This window comes from Ursus arctos, unplaced genomic scaffold (assembly GCF_023065955.2).
Source record: "Ursus arctos isolate Adak ecotype North America unplaced genomic scaffold, UrsArc2.0 scaffold_11, whole genome shotgun sequence".
NCBI lineage: Eukaryota > Metazoa > Chordata > Mammalia > Carnivora > Ursidae > Ursus > Ursus arctos.
In genome coordinates, this window is record NW_026622775.1 from 42,351,658 (window position 1) to 42,376,307 (window position 24,650).

General features: G+C 39.5%; 1 protein-coding gene across 1 annotated transcript in view; it reads right to left on the minus strand.

Annotated features, from left to right (window-relative positions):
- DCHS2 (dachsous cadherin-related 2) overlaps window positions 1–24,650 on the minus strand; it is a gene marked incomplete at its 5' end in the record, with an annotated part of 237,182 nt that overhangs the window by 37,695 nt on the left and 174,837 nt on the right. The window contains 3 exons of the mRNA XM_026499070.3: window positions 13,210–14,067; window positions 20,310–20,519; window positions 20,727–20,861. Coding sequence (XP_026354855.3) covers window positions 13,210–14,067; window positions 20,310–20,519; window positions 20,727–20,861 — 1,203 coding nt within the window. The remainder of the gene's footprint in view (window positions 1–13,209; window positions 14,068–20,309; window positions 20,520–20,726; window positions 20,862–24,650) is intronic.

The following is a 24,650-nucleotide window of genomic DNA, read 5'->3' on the forward strand; positions in this document are numbered from 1 at the left end:
AAAGGCAAGAAGGGTAGTTATACCTACATCAGACAAAATAGAGCTTAAGTCAAAAACTGTCACGGGACAAAGAAGGATGCTACATATAAAGTTCTATTCATCAGGAAGATAAAGCAATTATAAATATACGTGCACTGAACAGCAGAGCACCTAAATATATGAAGAAAACACCGACAGACTTGAAGGGAGAAACAGATAGTAACACAATAATAGTAGACGATTTCAATACTTCACTTTCAGTAATGGATAGAGCAAACGGATAGAAAATCAATAGGGAAACAGAGGACTTGAATAACATTATGGACTAATTGCACCTAAGACACATACACAGAACCCTCCAACCAACAACAGCAGAATACACATTCTCAAGTATATTACACATTCCCATATATACACTCAAGTGCACATGGAACATTCTCCAGGACAGATCACATGTTAGGGCACGGGACTAGGGTTAACATCTTTAAGAATATTAAAATCATACCAAATATCTTTTCTGACTACCATGAAATGAAAGTAGAAATCAATAGCAAAGGAAAACTGGAATATTCATAAACACATGGACATGAAATAATACACTCTTGAACAACTAATAGGTCAAGGAAGAAATCTAAAGGGTAATTAGATAATACCTTGAGACAAATGAAACAAAAGCACAACATACCAAACATGGGCTGTAGCAAAGGCAATACTAAGAGGGAATTTTACAGCAATAAATGTCTACATTAAAAAAAGAAGAAAGAGGGGCACCTGGGTGGCTCGGTTGGTTAAGCAGACAACTCTTGATTTCGGCTCAGGTCGTGATCTCAGGGTCTGGGTTTGGGCCTGATTCCAGCTCTGTGCTCAGTGGGGAGTCTGCTTGAAGAATCTCTCTCTCCCTCTTCCTCTGCCCCTCCCTCCCTCCCTTCCACCACCTTTAAATAAATCTTTAAAAAAGAAGAAGAAGAAAGACTGCAAATCAACAACCTAACTTTACATCTCAAGGAACTAGAAAAAGGAACAAACTAAAAGCAAAGTGGGCAGAAAGAAAGAAATAATAAATATTAGAACAGAAATAAGTGGAATACAGAGTAAAAAAAAAGAGGAAAATCAAACTAAACTTTTAAAAAAAATATCAGCAAAATTGACAAATCCTAGGCAAGCCTCAAATAACAAAAATCAGAAATGAAAAAGGAGATATTACGAATGATGCCACAGAAACAAAAGGTATCATAAGATACTACTATGAACAATGACACACCCAAAAATAAGATAACCTAGGAGAAAAGAATACATTTCTAGAAACAGACACTCTATCAAAATTGAATCTGAAGAAAGAAAAAATTCTGAATAGATGTATATCTAGTCAGGATATTGAATCAATAATCAAAAACCTTCCCATAAAGAGGACCAGATGGTTTCACTGGTGAATTCTACCAAACATTGAAAGAAGAATTAACACCAATCTTTCTCAAACTCTCCCAAAAAAATTGAAGACAACACTTGCAAACTTATTTTATAAGCCAGCATTACTGTGATACCAAAACCAGAGACACCCCAAGGAAACTACAGACTAATATCCCTGATGAATCTAGCTGCCAAGGTCCTCAATACAATACCAGCAAACTGAATGCAACAGCACATTCAAAGGATCATATGTTATAACAATGTGGGATTTATCCCGGGGATGCAATGATGGTTCAATGTATGAAAATCAATGTGATACACCACCTTAACAAAATAAAGAATAAAAATCACATGATCACCTCAATACAGGCAGAAAAAGCATTTGGCAAAATTCAACACACGCATGCATGATAAACACACTCAATAAACTAGGAACATAAGGAAATTATCATACATAATAAAGGCCATAGAAGAAAAGCCCATAGCTCTAACATCCTATTCAACGGTGAAATCAAAAAGCTTCTTAGCCAGGAATAAGATGAGAATGCCCACTCTCACTACTTCTGTGCAACATAGTACTGAAAGTCCTAGCCAGAGAAGTGAGACTTTGAAATTAAAAGCATCAAAATCGGGGAGGGGGGGAGGAATAAAATCAATGTTGTATTTAGTGACATGATCTTATATATAGAAAACCCTATAGATGACACACACACCCAGTTGGAACTGATAAATGGATTCAGCAAAGTCGTAGAATACAAAATCACCACACAAAAATCAGCTGTGTTTCTATGCACTAACAGTGCACGATCTGAAAAAGAAATTAGGAAAACAATCCCATTTACAATAGCATGAAAAAAATAGAATAAACTTAACCAAGGAGGTGAAAATCTTGTTCACTAAAAACTACAAAATATTGCTCAAATAAATTATAGAAGACACAAATAAGTGGGAAAATATTCTGTGTTCATGGAATGGAAGGCTTACTACAAAAAAAATCTGCAGAATCAATGCAATCCATATCAAAATCCCAATGGCATTTTTTACAGAAATAGAAAAAAAGAATTTTAAAATGCATATGGAATCTTAAATGACTCCAAAGAGCCAAAACAATCTTGAGGGGAAAAAATGCTGGTGGCTTCACACTTACTAACTTCAACAGTACAGAGCTACAGTAATCAAAACAGTGTGGTAATGGCATAAAGATAGATACATAGAGACCAATGGTAGAGAACAGAGATTCCAGAAAAAAACAAACAAACCCTCATGCATATTTTCAAAGGATCCTGGCAAAGGTGCCAATGCTACACAATGGGAGTAGGTTAGTCTCTTAAACAAATGGTGTTGGATATCCACGTGCAAAAGAATGTGTTTGGACCTTTACCTTACCACATATTCAAAAATTAAGTCAAAATGGATTAAAGACCTAAATGTAAGACATGAAACTGTAAATCTCCTAGAAGAAAACTTTTAGGGGGAATGCTTCATGACTTTGGATTTGGCAACGATTTCTTGGATATGAGAGTAAAAATACAAGCAACAAAAGCAAAAAATAGATGAATGGGACTACATCAAAATGAAAAGCTTCTACACAACAAAAGTAACCATGAACAGAGTGAAAAGGCCACCTATGGGAAGGGAGAAAATATTTGCAAACCCTGTACTTGGTAATGAGTTAATCTCCAAAATATATAAGGTACTCCTTCAACTCAAGAGCCGAAAAAAAAATTTTTTTTAATGAACAAAGGACTTGAGTAGACATTTCTCCAAAGAAAACGTAAAAATGACCAACAGAGTTTTAAAAAGATGCTCAACATCACTGATCATCAGGGAGATGCAAATCAAAACCACAGTGAGATATCACCTCACACCAGGTAGGATGGTTGCTATAAAACCAAAACACAAACCAGAAAATAACAAGTGTTGGTGAAGATACAAAGACATTGGAATCCTAGGATACTGTTGGTGATGTTACAAAATGGTGTAGCCACTATGGAACACACTATAAATGTTCCTCTAAAAATTAAAATTAGGGGCGCTTGGGTGGCACAGCGGTTAAGCGTCTGCCTTCGGCTCAGGGCATGATCCTGGCGTTATGGGATCGAGCCCCACATCAGGCTCCTCTGCTATGAGCCTGCTTCTTCCTCTCCCACTCCCCCTGCTTGTGTTCCCTCTCTCGCTGGCTGTCTCTATCTCTGTCAAATAAATAAATAAAATCTTTAAAATAAAATAAAAATTAAAATTAAAATTAGAACTGTCATATGATCCAGAAATCCCACTGGGTGTATATCCAGAGAACTGAAAACAGGATCTCAGAGAGGTGTCTGCACAGCCATGTTCCCTGCAACGTTATTTACAACAGCCAAGAGATAGAAACAACCTAAATGTCCTTCAGTGGATGAGTGGATAAAGAAATGTAGTATACACATACAGTAAAGTATTATTCAGCCTTTAAAAGAAGGAAATCCTGGGGCGCCTGGATGGCTCAGTTGGTTGGGCGACCAACTCTTGGTTTTGGTTCAGGTCATGATCTCAGGGTCTTGGTCTCTGTCCTCAGCGGGGAGTCTGCTTGAGATTCTCTCCTTTTCCCTCTGTCCTCCCCACCCCACCCCCCAGCTCATGCAGTCTCTCTCTCTTAAAGAAATCTTTTTTTTTTTTAAGAAGGAAATCCTGTCATAGGCACTGATGAACCTTCATTTCATAAATAAAGCAGTCACAAAAAGGCAAATAATTTATATGAGGTAGAAGTTGAAAATAAAATGGTGCTTGTTAGGGGCTGGAAGGATCAAAATGATTTGTTGTCCAATGAGAATAGAGTTTTAGTTTTAAAAGATGAAAATATTCTAGAAATCCATTGCACAATGATGGGCCAGCGTTATCACTACTGTACTGTGCACTTAAAAATGATTATTTATGATGGTAAATTTTATGTTATGTGTTTCTTACCACAATAAAAAAAGGAAGAAAAGTTGATTTTTCCCTCCCACCTTCCCATCATCAAAAATGACTGAACATATGTTACTAAAGCTTTCCAAAAAATTCACCCCTGGGATGAGACAAAGCATGGAAAATCTCAAAACAAATAATTTTCCATAATTTGTGAACAGATGAAAACCATGTTTTAAAACATAAATGGCATGCAATCTTGAACACATTTGCTTTTGTGAACACCTAAGGGAATAATAGAGGAAGCTAGACAAAGTGCTTATTGACCTTTTCTGAGCTTTAGGAAAAGAGAGATGTGGAAGAAAACCAATATAGAATACATGAAATAAGGAGTAAACAAAATTATCTGAAATGTTATTTTTAATGGGATTACAGATATTGGTGGCCAGATTTTTTAAAAGGAGGATTATCTATAAATGGATTCAATCCTTTGAAATTCACTCATAACAACGTAGAGAAAAGCAGGTGCTAAAGTGATCCCTTGATGTTCCTACTACCTCTCTAATTTTGTGATTTACAGAAGACCATATTTAAAGCATGAGCTTGAGAATTGTCAGTGTTGCTTCAATGTTGGATCAGACTCTAAGTCTTGTCTGTGGACCCGATGCTGCTAGTCTCCCCTCATTTGCAGGTGATCCCCTGTCTAGTCTGCATCCCTAGGCTGATGACCAGACTTCAAATTTCTTTCATTTGCAAGAACTATCCTTTTTCTCCTTTGCAGCTCCCAAGGCAGCCAGAACCCAGAGCCTACCTGTGTCCAGAAAGAAAGGTTGCACAATTTTTCTATACGAGTGATTCTCGATTTTGGTTGTTAGATACCCAGCACGTTTCCAATTGCTTCAAGAAACAATGCAAATGTCTCCAAAAAAATCTTAAAAATATGCTTTACTTAGATTAAAGAAATGCCTTTTAAGATGTTTTGAGATGCCACATAATGAGTACTACACTAAACTATTTCAATGATTCCATTTTATTGTCACAGTTTTAGGGAGATGTATTGCTGTCCTTAAAATAGATAAATCTGAAACCAGGGTCCAACATCCAGAAATAACAGATACTAATTGAAAACAAAAAGGAAAGAGAGGAAATCCTGATATTTCTAAGCCTTTTATTCTGTTTCTTGCTGAAAGATAAATGACATTTCTTGGTAAACTTTACAGTGCTATCAATCACAAATGTCCAAATCTCTTCCAACTTCCAAATACAGAACAAAATGCCCCTCTGATCTTCAGGACTCCCAAGCCATTGCCACGTTCCTTTGTCACCCTTCACAGCAGAGCTTTGTGAAAACAGAATTCCCCACCCCCACTTTGCTCTGCACTTCCCTGTACTTTGGCTTCTAAAACAAATTTCTAGACACTTCGTTCTCCCTACTGTTCCCAATCCTTTCCGAAGTTGCTAAATTCTATTTGGGGGCACACAGTCTCTGGAAGCAGCCACAGCTGCCTCTGGAGTGCATTTAGGTGGTCTCAGCTCCTGGTCTCTATTCGTGGCCAAATACTGAACTGTTTTACCAGAGCAAACTTATTCTTCAGACCTTCCTTTCTGGACTCTCCCAGCCCCTGGTGTGGCTAATTGTGTCATTTTCTCTTATCCTTTATATTTGATGCATGGACTTATCTTTTTAGACATGCCTTCCTTTCTACCATGTTCTTATCTCCTGACACCAAGATGGCATCCTCAGACCATCTCAGGCAACACTCCTCACCTCCATGGATGAGAGGTTCTTTGAGTACTGGGTGACAGCCCATCACCTCATGTACTTCCGCTTTGGGGACAGGCCTCCAATGGAGCTGTCACCTTTCAGTCCTTATCTTAACTAATCTCTGCTGCAAATTAAAAGTTGCTGACCACTTCCTGCTTCTTGAATGTATCGCTTTCCTGTCCCTCTAACACCACCCTCCCAGGAATTGTCAGTGGTGCCCCTGCCAGCCCCTCCACCTCAGTCTCTCTGATAGATTCATTACTTCAACACCTATAAAATATTGCCATTACTTTAGATTTCTTCTAGGCTCTCTCTCGACCCCTACCCTTGGCCTGCATGCATAATTACATGGGAGTTTCTACCAATTCACAAAGTCTGGTCTATCTTCAAAAATCTCATTTAATTGGTTGGGGGTTGTGGATGTCTAGGTAGCAGTAATTTTTAAAAGCTCCCCTGGTGTCTCTATGGTGATTTACCATGTGTATTACCATATCACCCTCCTAACTCAGATCTCTCCTCAGTCCTTGATGAGACCTCCAAAGTCAGCTAGATATAAAAGATGTTTTGTCACTCTTTTGGTAATTTCGAGGCTGTCAACATCACACTAGAAAGCTCACAAGAGCCGCTTCAACTGTTTAGGATTAACGAGCGACTGTCTGATTATGAGCTTGGCTTCCTGTGTCTTTTCTCCTAGAAAGAGAGACCGGTCATCTTGGCATGACGGTTGTAATCCGCATGGCAATCATAGTTCTTCATATACATGAAAACTGACAGCCCGGTCTACATATCAGGCTCTTTCATATTGGTTAGTAAGTCCCAACCCAGGGGAAGACTCCCTGGCTTGTTAATAAGATGAGTCTTGAACCTATAATGGCTGAGGCCCGGATGTGAAACTGGGGTTAATTTGCAAAGATGAGAGGTGCCTTATTCTCTTTCTTAAAATTTTTATTTATTTTAGAGAGATACAAACAGAGCATGAGGGAAGGGGCAGAGGGAGAGGGAGAGAATCTCAAGTAGACTCCCAGCTGAGCAGGGAGCCCGATGTGGGGCTTGATCTCAGGACCCCGAGATGATGATCTGAGCTAAAACCAAGAGTCCAGGCTTAACCGACTGAGCCACTCAGGCACCCCAAAGTGTTTATCTTCTCCTGAGACAGGCTGACCCCCACCTAAGGCATTCTTCTCTATCTCCTCCAGAGCTATCACAGTGGTAGGAAGGTGAAGAAATTCCATTCTGTTTGTAAACAGCTGGCTAGATAGCACTCACGTCAATGAGTTTCATTCCAAATATGAGACTGGCTTTAAATAAAATAATGAAAAGGGGATGATGAGTAATAATTGCTTCTCTTTTTTTCATGATCATAAAAATGTGTATGTTGGGCCCTGTTCCAAGTTTGTGGGTAACACAGATTACGGGAACTCTTCCCATCACTTCCATCGCTATGGGGACTTTCACCTTAAAAAGTATAATTGTTATCTTGTTTGGACACAGAATGGGGCAGAATGCAATAATAAGGTTTAAACACTGCAAGTATTTCACTGTTGTTATAGAATTGCTGTGTAATAACTGGTTGCTCTGGCAGGAATTTATACCCAGTGAACTTGAGAGATTTCGATGAAGGATTTGAGACAGAGGAGGACAGCAATAAGAATAAAAACAATGACCAGCACACTATATGACCTCAGTTAATCCTTACAGTAGCCCTCTGAGGAAATCATTATCCTGTCCTCTTTATAGAAGGAGAAAGAGAGCTTGTTCACTGTGAGTGGGACCCGCCCAGCTACACTACTTTCTCTCACACCATACTCCACATCCATGTGCCCAGCTTACCAAGAGTAAGAACCAAAATTTACTGGACCGATTGCCAAAGGTCCAGAAGAAGGGGCTGTCTTCTGAACCACCAAGATCAGGTTTGTTTAGGATACAAAATTAAATATACATAATAACTAGTTAGAATGACCCCATGGGTCATCATGTTTTCATTTTATTTCAAGATTTTTAAGGTCTGAGTATTTACTTTCAACCGCAGCATCTATACAATTCATAATTTCATTTTTCGCCTTCATGGTGACCAAAAGAAATGCATGGAGTTGTGAATAGTCCACACCGGGGACTGTGACTGGTGATTCAGCCTCATCAGGATATCCAAAGCATTGGGAGTGAAACAAGAAATAAATGCTGGCTTCTAGAAGGTTCATTTAAATTGTTTAACAGATTGAAACACCTCAGACAACCATGGTTTATCTTTTACTTCAAAAAATTCAGGAAAGTTCGATTTCTTCTCATCTGGGTTAAAGAGGAAGAGTGGTAAAAGTAAAGAGAGGGGAATCACTTGGATTTCAACTCTCTCTCCTGTTGCTGTATCGGCAGCCTCTCTTGTAGAGGCAAATGGTATCCGGGGAGTGGCTTTCTGTGAGTAAATGAACCTATCATGACCAACTCTTTTTTTTTTTTTAAAGGTTTTATTTCTTCATTTGACAGAGAGAGACAGCCAGCGAGAGACACAAGCAGGGAGAGTGGGAGAGGAAGAAACAGGCTTCCAGCAGAGCAGGGAGCCCGATGCGGGGCTCGATCCTGGATCCCAGGATCACTCCCCGAGCCGAAGGCAGATGCTTAATGACTGAGCGACCCAGGTGCCCCTATCATGACCAACTCTTAAAAAGATTTTACCTATCAAAGAGCTGCTTTTCAAAGGTAACTATATACTGAACTATTTATCGTTTTAAACAGTTGATGTTAAGTTTAATGTTGTCAATAGATGAATGCAATGTTGTTTTTTTTTTCAAAGATTTTTATTTATGTATTTGTCAGAGAGAGAGCACACAAGCAGGGGGAGCAGCAGACAGAGGGAGAAGCAGACTCCCCATTGAGCAGGGAGCCTGACATGGGACAGGATCCCAGGACCCTGGGATCATGACCTAAGCCCATGACCTGAGACTTAGCCGACTGAGCCCCTAGGCCCCCCAGATGAATGCAGTGTTAATCAAGACTCAAACCTGTGAGCTTTCCAAGAAAGAAATGTGAAACAAATATAAATAGATTAGAGTTATTTGTTTTAACTTTTCATTTTCTTAAAAGAATATTGAAATGTTAAAATTAATTTGGGGTGATGAAAATTTATGATAATACAAAAAAGAATTCATTCAGGATGTCAAGCGATACCTAGTGATAGGGTATTTGAGTAACCCACAGAAAATGTAAACTTCCAATAAGCACATATTTTTCATTTGAAAATAAAAATTGAAGACATATTTTGGGAGGAAGCAATCCTGGAAGCCATAAAATGTTATTAAATAATTTATATCAACACCATTCTAGCACTAATCGATGGATTTACAGTCTTTTAAAACCACTGGAATTTAAAAGCAAAAAAAAAAAAAAATCACCTTCTGGTGTCTAGGATATGATCTGGTGGTCTGTGAATTCGGGTGGGGGCCAAGTTTTGGCCAGCTTGAAATGTCAATCAACATGCTATGCGTCGTGTCACTGTTTTCATAGGAGGTTAGGAAATCCTGCCGAGCCAGGTGTAGGTTAGTTGAATCTAATCAAATTCAAGGGTCTCCTTAACTGTCATCTTTGCCTTCTCTCTTTCTCCTTCCTACCTGATGCCAAAGTTTAGCTTCTCTCTCAGTGTAGACTTTATGCCCTTCATACACGTCATGGTCACTCTTCACAGCGAGGCCCCAACCTGTTGCTTCAGATGTCTTGAAATGTATACTTACCTGAATGTTTATGAATTCTGTATGCTCGTAGTACTGCCACAAGTATTTCTAGTCGTCTTTATGGGTAAGATTTAATAACGAGATTTTTAGAGCCTTAAGTTCTATTAAAAGGTAACAGTCAAATTTAACTCCGTAATTCTGAATACAAGAGGATTAAGAAGGACAACTCTGATCAGGGGTGAAAGAAGACAGAGTGACGTGGACAGGAGGATGAAGGCTTCCCATCCATTTACTCATTAGCTTTCCTGATTGAATCCCAAACAAGAGGCCCGCCTTCAGAGGTGAGAAAGTAATTTGGTTTTCACTGTCTTCTGCCCTCACTTTTTATCTCAGACTAGGTTACTCTTAACTGTATTGATTAATCCAATTGTAATGGCTGTGAGTAGATGGAAGGTGTACAGATATGATGAGACGCTGCCTGAGCGATGGGCAATGGGCTAAAATCAAGGTCGCTTCCTGCCATAATGGTTTTCTCCTATCAGCCGAGTGAACCTACGACATCCCAATGAATGGCACATGGCAAAAATGAAAACAGGTGCAAATCTTGCACTCCCATGGCAGTTTTTATTAGTGTGACTTTAATTCACTTCTGAATTCAACGACAAATATTATACTTACTAAGCCATAACTTAATTTCATATTGGAATGTCTTCTTTGGGGTGCCTTAGATAATGACTTTTACTTAGGTTTAATTCTGCAAACAAACTGATCCTCTTCTAACAATTAGGGGAAGCCCAGACACGTTACTTAATATTCAGAAATGTCATTCGCTAACGTCACAAAGCATGGTAACAATGATGACGTCCATGCTAATTCTTTTGAGGACTAATATATTTAATGCCTATTACTCTGCCGGATTTATACTGGATGTGAATGTTCACTAGCAGTGGTTGGAAACCCTCTAAGGTGAAGGACAACTGAATGAATTAAAGAAGGGGAAACTACTTGAGGAAAAGTCAAAGTCTCCCCAGTGGTTGACAGGGCCCCACGTGGTCTGTCGGTCCTCGGACCTCTTTTCCTACTATCCTTGCCCTTGCTTACTCTGTTCCGGTTACACAGTCCTCTTTGCTGTTCATTGAACAAACCAGGCAGGTTCCCACTACCTTTTCCCCTTTTTTCTGAAATGTTCTACCCCAAATATACTGTCTCCTCTCTTGAGGTCTTTGCCCAAATGTGCCTGCTCCACGATGTCCGCTCTTACCTACTCTTTGAAACTGCCATATTTCCCCCACCCCAGACCTCCCAATGCCCTCTTCCCTTGCTCTGCTTTTTCTTTACTTGCCGGCTCTTGTCACCATCTAAATAGGCTATAGTTATTAATTAGGTTCATTGAACACTGTCCCTCTATCCATGCTAGAACGTAAGCCTCACAAGGACAAGTTCACTAATACATCCCACCAGAAAAGTAAAGTACCTGATACTTAATACTCATTAAAGAAAAATGGTGGTAAGAGCAAAGAAAATACCTGAAGAGTGACTGTGTAGATCAGTGGAGGGCCCCAGAAGGCAGAGCTAGATTTATGGAGAGACAGAAAGGGGGCAGGGCTGGGTTCAACATATGAATGACTTTCCAAATAAAGAGATTTTCCAGCTTTGCCCTGCAGTCAAATCACCCGCAGAGCTTGTTAAAAACAATTCCTGGACTCCGGATCTAATGAGGCAGAACCTTCACGGGTGGGTTACAGATCATTTGTTTCACACCCAATTTCTAGAACCACCCTTCTAAACTCAGTCACCAAAATATTCAAGGAGAGACAGAAAGACCAAGTGTCAAGGACGTTTCGAGAAATGTTCATATTTGCACTGCAGATGAAGGCTGGGCTCAAAGATTCTCTAATTGTATCAGATCAATTTCAAGATTGATTACTATACTGCATTTTGTGCTATATTATTTAGAAAATGTTAACTTGACTTTCCATCAGGCTCTGCTCTGATGTTGGAATGTATCCCTCCTAAGAGTAATAGAAATAGAGCTTTAAGGAGTATCTCATTTGTTTAACATTTGTTTAACATGTAACGCTTCTGTGGAAGTCTCATTACCTGTAAGAATATAAGCTGGAAATTTCTGACTTAGTTTGGAAGTCACTATTATTTCATTTAATGCAGATAACTGCAATTCACTCTTAATAATGTTTAGAATAATGAGAGGCCTTCTGAGGAAGCAACTTACGGGATACCCATAATTTCACAAAGGGTCAATGTCAAGTTAATAATCTGCAGCTGAAAATAACCCTCATTTAATATTCAGTATTAAATTGAATATTCTCTTTTCATAGAGAAGGCAGTATAAAACGTGTAACATAGATATTTTCACTATGAAATGAATAAGACAATTTCAGAAAAATGCCGGTTGTCTTTTAAATAATGGCTTCTGTAGGTATGGGGAAAGTGAAATTGCATCATGACAAAATGACAAAATACAGACAAAAGAATGCCACAAGCAGGTGCACAGGGCACAGCACACCTTTAGCAACCAAGTGCCTCCTCTTCGAGTCCATGTGCTTTGCCTGGTGGGCGGAAAGAGTCAGTAGATTCATTGCTCCGCTCTCTAGTTAGCTTGAATCACCCAGGTCAAATGTCTTTCAATTTACAAGTATCTATATAGAAGGTTTTTCACTTTTGGGTTAGAAAGACAATTAAAACTGATTTTTTATTTACGTTTCCCATTATGACATAAAGGTAAGGTAGTAATTGGAAAAGAATTTAGCGTTATGAGGAAAAATAGTACTGTTCACAGAAGCCTGGTCTGAGCTGCCCTGAATCCTTCGAGGATCAGCTATGACTGCACTGTTTGAAAGTCCCTGCTGACCATATCAAGATGAATAAAGATACTAGTATTCGTAGTTTCTATTTAGGACATGCTTACTCTGTGTCAGATGCTGTGTTAAGTGCTGTACATGAACTGGCTTATTCAGCCCCCAAGCCTAATGAGGTAGGCATGATTCTTACCCCCAACTTATGGATTAGGAAACTGAGGCTCAGACAGATACCGCTGCCCAAGGAGGTGCGGTGAACTTACGTCGGATTTAAACTCAGGCAGAGCCCAGGCATTTAACCACAACAGACCTCCTCTTTTATTGTACTTCTAAGAAAGCACTTTAGGAAATGTACACTTGTTAAGGAATTCAGATACATTTAAATTAAGGTGGTTTTTTTTTTTTGAGGTTGTAAACTTAAATTAACTGAAACTTCAAAAGCCCTAAATGATTTATTTTTCAGTATTTTTACTCTTTGTTGTCTTTAAAGGGTTGTGTGCGTGTGTGTATGTGTGTTTTACCATATTTGAAGGCCCTGTTCTAATACTATATGATGGGTGAGCGTCAGCATACCAAACATTGGCTGAACTCAGAAATTTGTGACTGAATCCGCAATAGCACTCTTGCTGTATAATCCTTAGTTTTATGTGTTTTGCCCAAACAGGTACAATATATAAAAATTTGAGGGGACACTCACCTGTATCACAATTTTCGGTCACAGTCCCTTTATACAGATGGTGGCTGAAGGAAATCTTTACATCTTCTCCCTCCATGTGAACAACTAAGAGGCCAGTGGTCATCCTAGCTGGGACCCCTTGGTCCCTAACTTGTAACTGCAGCCAGATTGGAAAATATTCCGAAGATGGGCGGTGCCGAAGTCGGACTTCTCCTGTATATTTATCAATAGAAAACATGGACTGGGTCTCTGCAAAACTAAAAATGACAGTTCCATTGGGTCCCAAGTCAGGGTCGCTGGCTGTCAGAACAGCAGTTGTCTGGTTAGTAGGTGACTGGGGGGAAAGAAAAATTTCAAAGGGGTTCTGCTCCCAAACTGGGTCATTGTCATTGACATCCGTGACGTGTACTTTTATAATGACAGTGGTGCTTCTTGAGCCCTGGACACTACAGTCTCTGGCCGCAGCCCTGAACGTATGCTGAGATCTGGCTTCTCGGTCCAGGGTGTGGCGGGTTCTCAACGTACCTGCCACGGCATCAATGGTGAATGCACCGGAAGTCTCATCCACCAGAAAATACTCAGTTTGTCCATTCAGACCCTCATCCCTGTCCACGGCAGACAGCGCAAGAACCACTGTGCCCACTTGAGCATCTTCTCTCACGGAGGCCTGGTAAAGCAGCGTGGGGAAGGACGGGCCGTGGTCATTGTCGTCCAAAACTCTGACCTGCAGCTGCACTAGAGAGTTCCTCGGCGGATCCCCCAGATCAGAGCACAGGATGACTAGGGTAAAATTGCTGATTTGCTCCCGGTCCAAAGCGTGAGTGGTTGAGAGTTCTCCTGAAGTTTCATTAATAGCAAAGTATCTGTCCGTATTTCCATCTGTTAAAGAAAACAAATTCAAATTCAAAATTCATTCGAATTGAAGAAGTGGCAGCCCTTTGCTAGCTATATATACATATATATATGATTCATTATATATGTGTATGTGCTATGTATAGTCATACATGTGTTGAGATATATACATATATATGTGTATATGAGATATATACCTATACATATATATATACACACATACACAGGATTCATTCATTCAACAAAGATTTATTTCATGATTATTGCATCCTAGCACTTTTGTAAGTATTGAGGATATAACAGTGAACATGATGAAGTCCCTGCCCTCATGAAGCCTCTATTATCAGGGATACACAAAATAATATAATTCAATAGTTCTCTTAATTCGAATAATCAGAACACTTGCTTTGACTGATTTGCAGCAGTATGGATTTTTGTGTCTGCATTTACAACTTTTTATATTCATATATTTTTCCTCTTGAGATGATTAAAATGTATGTTTTATTTGCAATAAAATTCCTGGTGGCAGGAATAAGAAACAGGATATAACGTCCATTTTTAGGTATCAATAAAAAACTGACAGGTTGATAGTGGTATTGTGGATGCAGTGAGATTCCCTTCCACAGCCCCGTGCACCTTGTGCATGAATCATAACACTTCTGTAAGAGATAGGGGAACACTGGTCTGTTTCTTCCCTAACTTAAGGAATGATGAGGTTTTATTCTTCTCCGTATCCTCCAAAAAAAATCTTCACTTTACTCTTGCCCATGGTACCAAGCAGAAGAAAAGTTAAACCTGAACACAGAGACAAAAAGCCTTCAAAGATATCTTAAAGTCATCCTAAAAATTAGTCAGGAAAAATATAGTTCAATGACCTTTTGGGCATATTTTGGATGAGGGGCATATTCTTGGATGAAGCACACTATTCCAAACAGAGTGGGATCGGGGTGCCTGGGTGGCTCAGTCAGTTAAACGTCTGCCTTTGGCTCAGGTCATGATCTCAGGATCCTGGGATCAAGCCCGGTATCGGGCTCTCTGCTCAGAGGGGAGCCTCCTTCCTCCTCTCCTGTTGCTGCCCCCTGCTATTTCTCGCTCTCTATCAAATAAATAAATAAAATATATATATAAAAAAACCCACCCCAAAAAACAAAAAACAGAGTGGGAATTTACTGGAGTCTGCCAACAGCATGTGGGGAAGAAGTAGAACAGCGTTCAAAAAACAATAGCCATAAGTAGCTTTCGGGGCTGAGGACAAGGGACTTGCATTTGGATTTTGTTCATAAAACACAATTAATTTGTACCAAATATAGGGGTGATCAGACAAACCTACATTTCTGTGGCATTTGTCGTTGATAAAATGACTCATTCGCTCAGCAGACATTTAAGGAGAACCTGCCACATGCCGAGGGTGTGCGGGATGCGGGGAATATGAGGACAGTCAGGCATGATCCCAGCCTCCAAGCATTTACAGTCCAGGAGGAATTTGGGTCAGTACCACGACATTAAAGTGTGGTGTGAAAATCATAGGCACGGGGCGCCCAGAAGCATGGAGGAAGGACACACAGTCCTGTGTTAGGATGGGCAGGAATGCTTATTAGAAAGAGTGACATCAAAACTGGCTCCTAAAGCAGAGGGAGCCAGGCTAAAAGTTTTGAAAAGTGTGTTCTAGGCAGAGGGGAGAGCCTGAGGGAAGTAAGCCTTAGAAATACGAGGACTTAACGGCTGCAAATGTTTTAGTGTAACTACAACACGGGGTTCCCTGGGGGTTTGCGTGGAGAGGCAGGGAAAGGGTTGGCAGCTGGGAAGACGTGAATTTAGGAGATAAGCAGGGTGTTAAATCTTGAAGCACCCTGTGTATACTGCTCAAGAGTCTGCCTTAACATCCACTGGGAGCTCCTGAAGGATTTTAGAAGGGAAAGGGTCCTGAATCTCATTTCTGTTTTAGGAAGAGGGGTAGGTGGCAATGTCAAATCTTGGTAAGAATACAGGAAAGTTAGGAGGTTAATACAGTAATCTGCTTGAGCAACCGGGAGGTTCTAAATGAATACAGGCATAGAGGAAGTGGACACATCCCAAAGATATTAAGGAGAAAAGTAAGGAGGAGGGGATGAAGGATTCATGATGGGGCTTAGGTGAAAGAGTGAAGGGTGTTTAGAACAGTCGTGTTTAAAATGAGGTCAGAGTACCCCTGGGGTTATATGAAGTTTTCTAAGAAGTGTTTGGAAACTGGTAGTTTTAAGGTAATTTCCAGAAGCTCAGTTGACATATTCTTATTCCTAAAATTGTTCTGCCTGAGAAATCACCTAATATCATGTGGCTTTGTCTTTTCTACATTCTTTTTTTTTTTTTTTTTTTTAGATTTTATTTATTTGAGAGCAAAAGAGGGAGGGAGCACAAGCAGGGGGAGCAGAAGGCAGAGAGAGAGGGAGAAGCAAGCTCCCTGCTGGGCAGAAAGCCTGATGCAGGGACTCAATCCCAGGACCTTGTGATCATGACATGAGCCGAAGGCAGACGCTTAACCGACTGAGCCACCCAGGTGCCCCTCCACATTCCTTAACATTGTTACCTTTAGCATCCTCTCTAATCTCTCTCTTAAGTATGGTGCCTTGACTGGTGGCTTTGCAGGTCCAGAGTGCTTCCAGAAAGATTTCTGAGTCTCTCAGTGTCTGAGGACACAGGACTCCAAGCTGTGGGCCTGATCCCGCAGGTGTCCTCGGCTTGGGCAGCACCCATGGGACTGAGGGCAGGTAAGGAACCTGGCTTTGCCTTGAATGGGAGCCTTCCCTTGCCTGGGAAGTTGTTTGCATATATTTTCAAAAAGTATTTTTTAATTATATTTGATATTTTTAAAAGGTGGTATAGCCTTTATTGTGATGTGTCAATATTTATGACGTTCTGAGAGACACTAGTTAAACTCCTAATAAAAATTTTTAGTCAGTTACTTAAAAATATGTGTGTTGGGAGTACATGGTTTTTCAAGATTCCACTAAGGGTAAGTTGAGTGAAGTCACCGGAGAAACTCTAGGAGAAGCTGGACTGTGATGGGGGGTAGTGAGAAGTGATTCTGAATGCAGTTGGGGACACATTGGTAATGCAAAGCTGTTGGGCATAACAACAGGGTCCTTGAGGTGGGACAATCTGAAATGTGAGGGAAAGATAAGTGGATGTGCTAGGGTGAAAAAAAAAATGAGTAGTGAATATCGGGTCTGGACTTGCCATTTGAATTGGCTTTCCACCGTGCTCCATCTATTTTATCACTCCGTAAATTGTTGAAAATTGATAATGGTGATTCTTGTCCACAGAAATGCAAATTATTATGTCTAGTGAAATATCATTGGTTATTGTCCTGCAGAGAGACCTCATCTGCATTTCAGAGCTCCTTATTTCCCGTGTGTGTGTGTGTGTGTGTGTGTGTGTGTGTGCGCGTGCATGTCTTAGAATTCTCCTTGGACCAATTTTAACATCTTTTTGGTTTGCTCATTAATTAATGACTTAAATAAAAAATCTTTGGCAGTTGTTAATTTTGTATTTGTATGAAAGTCATTATTTTACTTTTAAAAAATGTCCTTTAATGGGACTTAGATCTCAGATGCAGATAAAGATAGGGAGATATAGGGGTGTCAGCAGTAGCTGAAGATGAGGACTGGATGAAATGATGCAGTAAGAGTGCATCCATGAGCAAAGTAAAAAAAAAAAAAATAAGCACAAAACACCCTGGAAACTCGAGGACCACACACAGAACAAGGACATTGGGAAGGCTTGTCTACAAAGGCAGATGAAGGATCAGGAGAAAGTGACTCTCTGAAGTCAAGGTGGAACCAAGTGTCCAGGGCATGGTGCACAAAGGCATAAAGCAGTACAATTAAATTAAGAAGTCATAGGGATCCAGTGGATTTAGCAACAACAAGATCCTAAGTGTCTTTCTGCAAGTGTAGTTTCAGTGAATACACATTGTAGCAGGCTAAGAAATGGAACTAAGGCAAAGACACAGAAACCAGAATGTACACAATGATTTTTAAGCAGCTTGATTGTGAAGGTAAAGAGACAGTGAAGGGATGCATCTGAGGGAAGACTTTTTTCAAGATGGGAAGGATTGGTGAATATTGATGAGTAAAACCAACAGAAGGCGAAACTTGGACAGTATGGGAAAAAGAAGTGAAAGAGCAAACCCTGATGCAGTGAAGGGGAGTGGGTGGCACTCTGGGGATTGTTTGTAATCGGTGCTCAACAAGATAAACACAGAATTTGAAAGTGAGCATTTAGAAAATCTTACAGAGACTTGACAATAATTTTATGCCTGAATAATACCATAATAGATTTAAATAACTGGGGCTTGCATTTTGTATGCCTTTGTTTTTTTCCTTACAGTAATTCATATTTATTGTATTTTACAAAAGTTTTAGTGCACAACAGATTGAAAATTAAAAAAAAAAAATTCAAACCCTGGTCCTTAATCACAGATTGTTTGGAAAGTTCTAGAAAACAAGTGGAGTTTACAAAGGAAAGTACCCAATGCAACAGGTAGAAAAGAAGTAAAATTGGGCTTGCTTATACAAGTTAGTTTGAAAGGGTATCATTCTTCTGGATGAAAGTATGGCAATACACATAAATAATTAAGATATGTATGCCCTTGGACATGAGAACTTCACTTACGTTTATCATAAGGAAATAATTGGGTAAGTGTTCAACTGCAGCACTTTTATAATTGTAAGACTGCTATTACAGTCAATATTTAAAAGACCATAAAAGGGGATGGATGAAATAAGCGATATTTTATATATGCAGTAAGAAGAGACAATATTAGAAATGCTAACATATATGTATATGTACTGATATGAAAGACTCACATAGTATATTTAATAATGAGTTTAGGGATGCCTGGGTGGCTCAATTGGTTAAGCAGCTGCCTTCAGCTCAGGTCATGATCCTAAGGTCCTGGGATCGAGTCCCACATTGGACTCCTTGCTCAGCAGGGAGCCTGTTTCTCCCTCTGCCTGCCACTCCCCCCACTCGTGTGCTCTCTCTGATTAAAAAAATAAATAAACAATAAAAATAAATAAAAAATGAGTTTGAAAAATGAGGTAACAAAGTAGCATATATAAATTGTCCAATATACGTAAAATTGATGTCTCCATTCACCAAGGTAATGGAGAAGTGTTTTTCAAACTAATGAATGAGTTACCTCTGCAAGATATAAATTTTTATGTTACTGCTTTTGTTCTTCATAAACCTGTACCTATTCTACACCAATTATATATCACTTTTATAACTGGGCAAAAAGGCAATAAGGCTATTCTCATTTTGGAGTAAAATGGATGGCACACAGAAAATGCCACTGGTTATAGAATTTTTAGCAAACAGAAAGTGATAGCTTCCAGAAGCTAGTCCCAAAACCATTCTTAGAAGATCTAAAAGCAACTTCTCCCCATCAGAAGCAGTCTCTGAAGCATTACTCTCTCCTCAACTCCTATCATTCTATGTGCATGCCGATATATACCAAAAATCACTTTTTCTTTTAGATGAAGAAGAAAATGTGGCTCTCTCCATATGAATGCTAACATTATTCTGCCAGAAATTTTTATGCCTCTGATCCAAAGGGAGCCATATCACAAAATTATCTTCTGGGTAGAAGTTCCTACAGATTCCGATCAAGGGTGGGGTATGGTTATAGTTCTTAAGTGTTACATTGGTATTCAGTTCTGGGAACTGTCTATCTCTTCATCCTCTAGATTCCATTTAGGAAAAGACTGACAGGCACCTGGGTGGCTCAACCTTTAAGCGTCTGCCTTTGGCTCAGGTCATGATCCCAGTGTCCTGGGATCAAGCCCTGCATCGGGCTCCCTGCTCGGTGGGAAGCCTGCTTCTCCCTGTCACACTCCCCTTGCTTGTGTTTCCTCTCTCACTGTCTCTGTCAAATAAATAAATGAAATCTTTAAAAAAGAAAAAAAGACTGACAGAAGTCTTGTTGGCCTAAAATAATAAGAATATTAGGGATCAAATGAAAGACACAAAAGTAGAAAAAATTTATGTGTTCCATCTGCACACCCACTAATGTTACCACAGAGAACTTCACAGGAATTGCTGAGGGGAGATTTAAGAATCTGGAGGCCAGTGGCTCAGGCCATCTGTGGAAAGGACACACATGGCACCAAACAGCTCTTACTGAGTGTGTATTCTGTAGACACTGCAACAGACACCAAATACTTAGAATCATCACCAGTGTGTCAACTTAGTGTCCCGAGGAGAATTTTGGTGGCGAAAGTACTCACCAATTACGCGATACCTGACAGCTCCATTATTGCCAGCGTCCATATCAGAAGCCAAAACAGTGTAGACAACCCCTGGCCCCTGGTTTTCCAGAACCTCGATGTCATGACCAGGGACAATAATCTCTGGTGCGTGATCATTTTCATCTTCTACGGTACAGAGAATTGTCGCAGTGCCGGATAACGAAGGGACTCCTCCATCTCGTACAAGTACTGATGAGACATAAAAGATGGCACAGACCTTGGCCATGAATTCATGCCTAAAATATATTGCCCCAACGAGGCTGCACCAGACCCAACTAACTGGGTAGCACTGGGTCAGTAACAGTTTACGTAAAGACACGCCACAGAAATATAAAATTTCACCGCTAACCTCCTGCTGCCTACTTTCATTTGTTAGCATTGTCAGGCATCCCTTACCTCGAAGGCTGAAAACTTCCCGAACTTCTCTGTCAAGTGCGGTGGTGGTCACTACCTCTCCGGTGTCAGGATTTATCTTGAAGAACCCAGATGAAGCACCTGGCATGATTTCAAACTGAAACTTGGAATTGATTCCTTAAGAAACATAGAAGGAAAAACTTAGTAATTATCCCTTTGGAAAACATTTGTCCGTTTTCCTATTCTTTCTCTTATGAACATGTTAGGCCAGAGATGAAAACAGCAAGGTGCTTAAACAACCTTCAAATTAAGGTAAAACACACACACACACACACACACCCCTCTTTTGGCTGTTCTTGCTAAATAAAAGCCTCATGGGCTGAAATGCTTGATTTTCAAAAGTCTTAGGAGACTTCCCCACAGTGAATGCTTAAGATTTTTTCCCTCCCATAAAAAATTTCTTATGAGTGCGCAACCCTACAATATATTCCTAATTACTCCTTCTAACACCCTTGATTGTGATTTAATGACATAATTGTGAGCTTATGGGGCAAATGACAATTTCTGCAGATCAACTCCCTATTTAAAAGCTTGTGCTCAGTTACGGTATTCTGTTTATTCTCCAGCGCAGGAGACAAGCACATAGACTTGCTTATATGCATATTTTTGTTTTATTTTCTACTTAGTATTTAGTCTCTTATCTGGAGGGACAAATGTGGTACCACATTAGCATGCATTTTGAAAACAATGCTTCCCATTTTTCTGTGGTTTCATTTCTTTCCTGAGAAAAGCACCATGTCATTTCCATCACTGATTCTGAAGATCATTCATATCATTAACTTAATGAGTTTATCCCATGCCGTGGTACTTCATTTGCACCTTACGCAAGTTCCTTTCAATTATTTTCCATCTTCTTTTGTAACTGACAAGAATTTATGAACAGACATAGTACTTAGAACATATGATTTTATACTTCAATAGAAGATGAAATACTATTTTTGGTCTTAACAACAACAACAACAAACAAAAACCAACAACTTCAATTACAAATTCCATCTTGCCAGTCTTAAAAATTTTTATTCCACATTTACTGGATATAATATAAGCCTGAGTGCTGGAGGGAGTGTAACATAAGTCTAATTTTATGTAAGGATAAATATTTTTGCCTTCTTACTATGTCCTTGAAAGAGAAAGGATATTTTAACATAGTCGGCAGGCATTTTAAGGACCTTAAGAGAAAAAAAAAAGTCTAATAAGATTATGGTGTGGTCAGAGGTCACCAAAAAATACCGTTCTATCAGTAGACATTAGGCATATTATTCCATTAGTGATTATCTAATAATCATAGTGATTACTTTGGTCTCATAATGATCACATACTCTCTTCTATAGCCAAGACAAATTCTAAAAATTCCAGGTTAAATTTGTTATTCCTGTGTATCTCTTTGTACCTGAGGAAAATGGGAACAATACCATCTTACATCTACTTTCCCGTTCCTCAAATATTTGGTGAGCAAAATTAGATGTCAAGCACAGAGTTATTCGCCCAAGAGACAGTGGTGAATCATATGGATATGGCCTTAACCTTCAGGGACCTTACACAGAAAATAGCACCTTTTAATTTTGGACCCTTTATTTTTTAAATCAACGGACTCATTTATTATATGATTTTATCATACATTATACATGATGTTATATTTTATATATTACATTATATATAATTTTAATATTTATTTAAAATATTTAATATTTTAATTCCCAATACCTGTCAAACCTAGGAAATGTTTAAACATAGACTCAAATCTTTATGTTTTCCCTTCCTCCCACTGTTCCCATTATTCTGTCATGTGCTTTTAACCTTCTACCCAATATGTGCCTGACTTTTTAGAAACTTTCAGACTTTATTATTTCCATTATGCTATACAGCTTTTATTCCTGAGATAATAAGCATTCACCTTCAACGCCCCTAGTATATTAAGAATAAATAAGATTCTCAATTATGCCATAGTTTGCGTGCATACATTTTTTACATACATTTTCACACTCCAAACTTTACTTCTTAACTTAGATTACGTGAAATAACTTTAAAATATTTTACAATGGCTTCGTAACTTCATAACTTAAGTTATGTGAAATAACTTTAAAATATTTTACAATGGCTCTTTTAGAATTTAATTAGTGTCCTGCTTCTTTCTCCTCACAACCTACAATCATCCAGGACAAACAGCATATGAGATGTGAAACCAAGAAAATAAAAATAAAATAGAGATTATTTAGTCTAATTTCATCACCTTCCTAAGCACAGTGGAAACTGGGATCTGAAGATATTCAGTGATACGACACACACCTAGTGAAGGGGTATGGATACACATACTGGTTTGCTCTTAGACCTCAAGACCTACAACTTATGACCTCTTAATTTGTTCCTCTTTAGGACACCCTTCTCAATTCCCTTCTGTCCCTCTCCAGTCCAGCCCCATGAATGATCACTTTTGCAACTGTGCAACTTTTGTCAGTCCTGTGGCTTTTTGCCGAAGACGCCCAGCAAAACCTCAACCCATCTCTCTGCCCTTCCAGGATATCCAGCCGATAACTGGGGCTGGAGAAAATGTCACAACATCATAGACTGGGGCCACGGAAATGTCATTGTCATCTGGCAGTCTTTCCAGCTTTCCTGTGTCATCCCTCTCCCATTCATGTGTCCCACCCAGCCCTCCTGGCTCACTCTTGCAGATTGTTTTCATTCCTATTCCCTGGAGAAAATGAAGGCATGGAAAGCATTCCCTCAACTTTGTGTCTACATTCAATTCTAACTCCTGGTTTCTGTTTTGGTGGCAAAAGTAATTCTTCAGGTGCTCCCTCTTGGAATTTTCCTGTTATATCTAGCCTTTCTATTAATTTTTTTCCTTAAATTACATTCTTCTCTAGCTATAGGAATCAATGTTTTTTCCTTCTCTTTATAGCCAAGCTTCTTTTAAAAATGCCATCCATTCTCCGCAGCCAGCTTGAGCTTGAAACTGTCATACCTAGCTACTCTTTCTGTTTATAGAATTTACTGGTCATTTTTGTTTTTATCTGATTTGTCTTCTCTGTGGCTTCAGATATTGATGACTGATGCTTAAAAAGATGGGAAGGAAGGAACAAAGGGAGAGAGGTGGGAGGGAGAGAGAAAAGAAATGAGAGAAGGAAGGAGGTGGGCGGGGGGGGGGGGAATTCATTCTGTCTCCTTCCCAATTCACTGTTTTCAGTTTCTATCCATTTGCAGATAACACCCATGTGTCTGCATTGAGCTCCAGTTATTTGGTTGTTCGTTTCATTCATTCATTCATTCATTCATTCATTCATTCATTCATGTGTTCATTCATTCACGTGTTCATTCATGCAATGCACATATACTGAGCTCCAGGCACTAGAAAGGTACCCTCGAGTAATAAGTAATTATCTTGATCCTCAAAGTTCCCCTTTAGTGGGGAGACAATTAAATCAATGAATTGTAAACAGTGTGGTCGAATACATTAACTCACTGAGGAAGTGGACCAGGGAAGATCTACCCCAGTAGATGGTCTGTTCATTGATCACCTCATTAAATAAACATATAGAGAAAGTGAGAGCAGGCGCCAAGGTACCATGCCAGGTGCTAAGAATATAACTGCTGGCAGAAAGACAAATTCTCTACCCTCACAGTGCTTGCAGTATCGCACTGCACACGGAGAAGTAAGCCAGCAATTATGATTCCATATAAGACATCACTGGTAAACTATGGTTGCCTTCTGTATAAGCTGAGCCTCTAAAGATGAATAGGATTTAACAAGTAAGAAAGAAGAATGCTTGAATGCATTAAAAGAAAGATCCAGGAGCACCAGGGTGGCTCAGTCGGTTAAGCATCTGCCTTCAGCTCAGGTCATGATTCCAGGTTCCTGGGATCGAGCCCTGCATTGGGCTCTCCACTCAGTTGGGAGTCTGCTTC